The 3,307-nt window shown below is 38.3% G+C and overlaps 1 protein-coding gene across 1 annotated transcript in view; it reads right to left on the bottom strand.

Annotated features, from left to right (window-relative positions):
• Positions 1 to 2,096: 2,096 nt before the first annotated feature.
• DLGAP5 (DLG associated protein 5) overlaps positions 2,097 to 3,307 on the bottom strand; it is a 45,262-nt gene continuing 44,051 nt past the window's right edge. The window contains exons 13-14 of the mRNA XM_013003647.2: positions 3,141 to 3,190; positions 2,097 to 2,581 (exon numbers count right to left, since the gene is read on the bottom strand). Of these exons, the coding sequence (XP_012859101.1) occupies positions 2,441 to 2,581; positions 3,141 to 3,190 (191 nt within the window). The 3' untranslated portion in view covers positions 2,097 to 2,440. The remainder of the gene's footprint in view (positions 2,582 to 3,140; positions 3,191 to 3,307) is intronic.

The raw sequence follows: 3,307 nt of genomic DNA, 5'->3' as shown, positions 1-3,307 counted from the left end.
TCAGGCCTTCTATCGCCACTTCAGTCAGCGAATACAGGTCGCATGGGGAACGAGGTGTAACCGGTAAAATGACTCTCTTGGGCAGAGGCAGTGCTCAATATGGTATGACAGCAGTCGAGGGAATAAATCCTAAATAGGGCACTGGGTGGCATGGAACAACATATTTTTAAAAAAGAAAAATTGATTTCTTACCCTAATATCCTGCTGTCTTAGTCATATGACCAAAGGAAAAAATCCTAAGCTTGGAAAAGAGAACCTGGTTTATATCCAGCCTGTCTTCTATTCCATCTTGTAGAAAACTACACGCTTGGTCCTGAGCTTTGGCATATCTATCAAATGGGTAGCATAGTAAGTGACTTACAGGGAACCTGGGATTGTGAAGTGAAATATTGTTTACAAAGGGCCCATACCAAATAGTAAGTCTTCAATAAATAGAAATTCCTTTCCATCCTGTTTTGGAAAGGCTCCTGTATTAACCAAGCAGACACAGACATAGACACAGACACACACACACACACACACACACACACACACACACACACACACACACACACACACCTAGTTGTAGGGGACAGGGATGGTTGCCTTCCAAATATCCATTTGATCTTTACTGTCACAATTTTATTCAAATATGATCAAAGATCCAATAGGGAGTCCTGCTTAGTTTAAGCGGGGATGTGGCATAGGGTGGCCTTCCTCGGGCAAAGGGAAGGCTATCTATAGCTCTGAGTGCCATTGGTAGCTACCGATCTCTGGTCTCATGGGAGAAAGCAACAACAAAGTTGGGAGGATGAACTGTAGCAGGAGTTGAACCTTGATGTTGTCACTTAGCTGCTGATGTTAGTGCCTGGAATCACCCTGAGGACTTGGGAAACAATTATCTTGTGGTTAAACCAATTTGCGTCCATTTCACAATTAAGATCCTTAATGGCTTTCTAAATGACTCAATAATACATCCAACTAAAGTTAATATATATATAAATGTTTTCTGATACTTCTTCCCAACTGCTTTATCTATGAGGTCAAATTAGGGTGCATATTGCTCCTACATAGATTGTGAGTCTTGGGTTATTTCCTACCAACATTTTTCAGGTGTCCAGGGCCCTGGACTCTTAGAAAATCCTAACCTGCTTTCTTTGGGCAGGGGGAGGGGTCTTGGGGGTTCACTTAGAGAAATTTGATTCAGACTCTCCCAGCAGAGAGAAATCACACCAGCCTCCATGACAGGCTCTCTGGTGCTTCTCTCTTGCTCCTGCCCACATGAACATAGGCTTTTCAATATTTGCAGGGAAGAGGAAATTCAGCTGGGCAGTCAGAAAAAGCCCTACCTTTTGTGTCTGTTTCCTTGTTTACTATGGCCTGCTTGAATTTCATATTCACTAATGGGCTGCTACAGTTGCTTTCATCTTTTGGTATTGAGTAGGCATTTTGGTAAGAGTAGGTGCACATTTTTTGAAGCAAGCACGTCACCTACCTTCTGCATAACCATTGGGGACTTGCTGATAAATACCATCTCTCCCACAAGGTTAATAAGACTTCCTCTGACAAGAAAGGCAGAGGTGTTTTCTTGTGTTTGAGAGCCCCTAAACTTATGGGGCTGTCCACAAAGTTGCTGCTTATGTGGTGAATGCCTCCAGCCTCAATTCATTTGCAGACAGAAATAACTGGACCCAAGTCTAGATACGACCTTCAGTGTTCTGGTCAATCTGCTATTTCGATGCCTCTGCCTTCTAGCTGAGAGTCTTAAAGAGAAACTATCACGAGAACATCGGGTGATATCATTCTTTTCAAGGTAAGAAGGCGATTCTATCAGTGGTGTCAGGGAAATGAAAAAGGTGTGCCATACTCGTGTAAGATATAAAAGGAGAAACTGTCCAATATGCCAATAAATCGAAAAATGCTCTGGAAAAAAAGTCTATTAAGAAAAGCAAAAAAGAAAAGAGGCACATTTTAATGATCACCTCTAATAATTTAATATTTTGAAACTATAGAATAAATTTACTTCAGAATATAGGAAGTTCAACAAAAGTAAATTCAATGCACACTGGACAATACACGGTGCAGAGCTGTTCAACATTAGACGAGTCAGGGTTTAAACTAAGAATAAAGTACAAAAGGTTCACATATTTCTATCAATGTTGAATTTTACATTTTGATTAATACTGAAGAATACGCCATTAGTTGTAAGTAAATACACTTAACTTTCAGCATATACATTCCGCATGGTTAATAATGTACAAAACATCCCAGAGCTTCCCTTAAGAAACAGTATTATACTTAGCACATTTAATCCACACAGAATATTCCCTAAACATTACATGAGAATATATAAATGAATAGAAGTGACTACAAATCTGTATCCTCCAAAAGTTCAGTATTTTTAAGCCCATATCACAGCCATTTCCAATATGAAGAAAAAGTGTTGGATAGACTTTTAAACCTAACATTCCTCTGGCTGTTCTCCACAGAGGGGCCTCAGCGGTGAGAAGGCAATCAGGTTGCCACCAAAGGAGATGTGTCGGGCAGGCTCTCGGTGTCTCCTCTCCCTCTGAGTCAAGGGGTTACTGCCCTTTAAGCCTGGCTAGAAAGAGGGAAATCATTAGAATAACCAGAAGAGTTTCACCATGTCTTAACAGAAATAAAATTCTTCTATACAATAATAAAATGTAACACAAATTGTTAAAGGATCCATTAAAACATGATTATGCTACTTTGCAAGAGAGATAATTTTAAATATACAGCACTTTAAAAAGAGGTAATTAGCAACAAGTAGACTAAAGCACTCTATTAAAGGAGATTCGCAAACCACACTCTATATCACACCTCTGAACAGAACAGGTATTTTCTAAAGTCTGATCCTGCTGGGAGCCTTTTCTTACACACCATATATTAGATTGAAGTAGTCAATCAACTTGTCATAACAGATTTGATACATGAATCACAGACGAAAGTGAATCTTCAAGGCTTACTATTAAATCACATGACATTTAAAAGTATATAAACATGGGAAGTGTAATAGCAAATAGATTTCAGAGGAAGTAAAATAATGACGTTATATAATTTAAACACACTAATGTAAAAGTGAATAAACTCAGTTCATGAAGGAAATCTAAAATACAAAAAAATATATAGAAACTCACAGAATCAAGAAGATGGCATTCCACCGTGATACTTTTACCATCAATTAGTACTGGAAAACAAAACATATTTATATTTACATTGTAAAGAATATTTCTACAATCCAAGGATGCAAGAAATGCACATAGCCTTAAGCAATAAAAGATTCCAAATGCAAAAAAAAAAAAAA

This window comes from Echinops telfairi, unplaced genomic scaffold (assembly GCF_000313985.2).
Source record: "Echinops telfairi isolate 266 unplaced genomic scaffold, ASM31398v2 ScPeMD7_18;HRSCAF=68, whole genome shotgun sequence".
NCBI classification, from domain to species: Eukaryota; Metazoa; Chordata; class Mammalia; order Afrosoricida; family Tenrecidae; genus Echinops; species Echinops telfairi.
The sequence above is the reverse complement of the archived record's forward strand: the minus strand, read 5'-3'. Positions and strand labels throughout refer to the sequence as shown.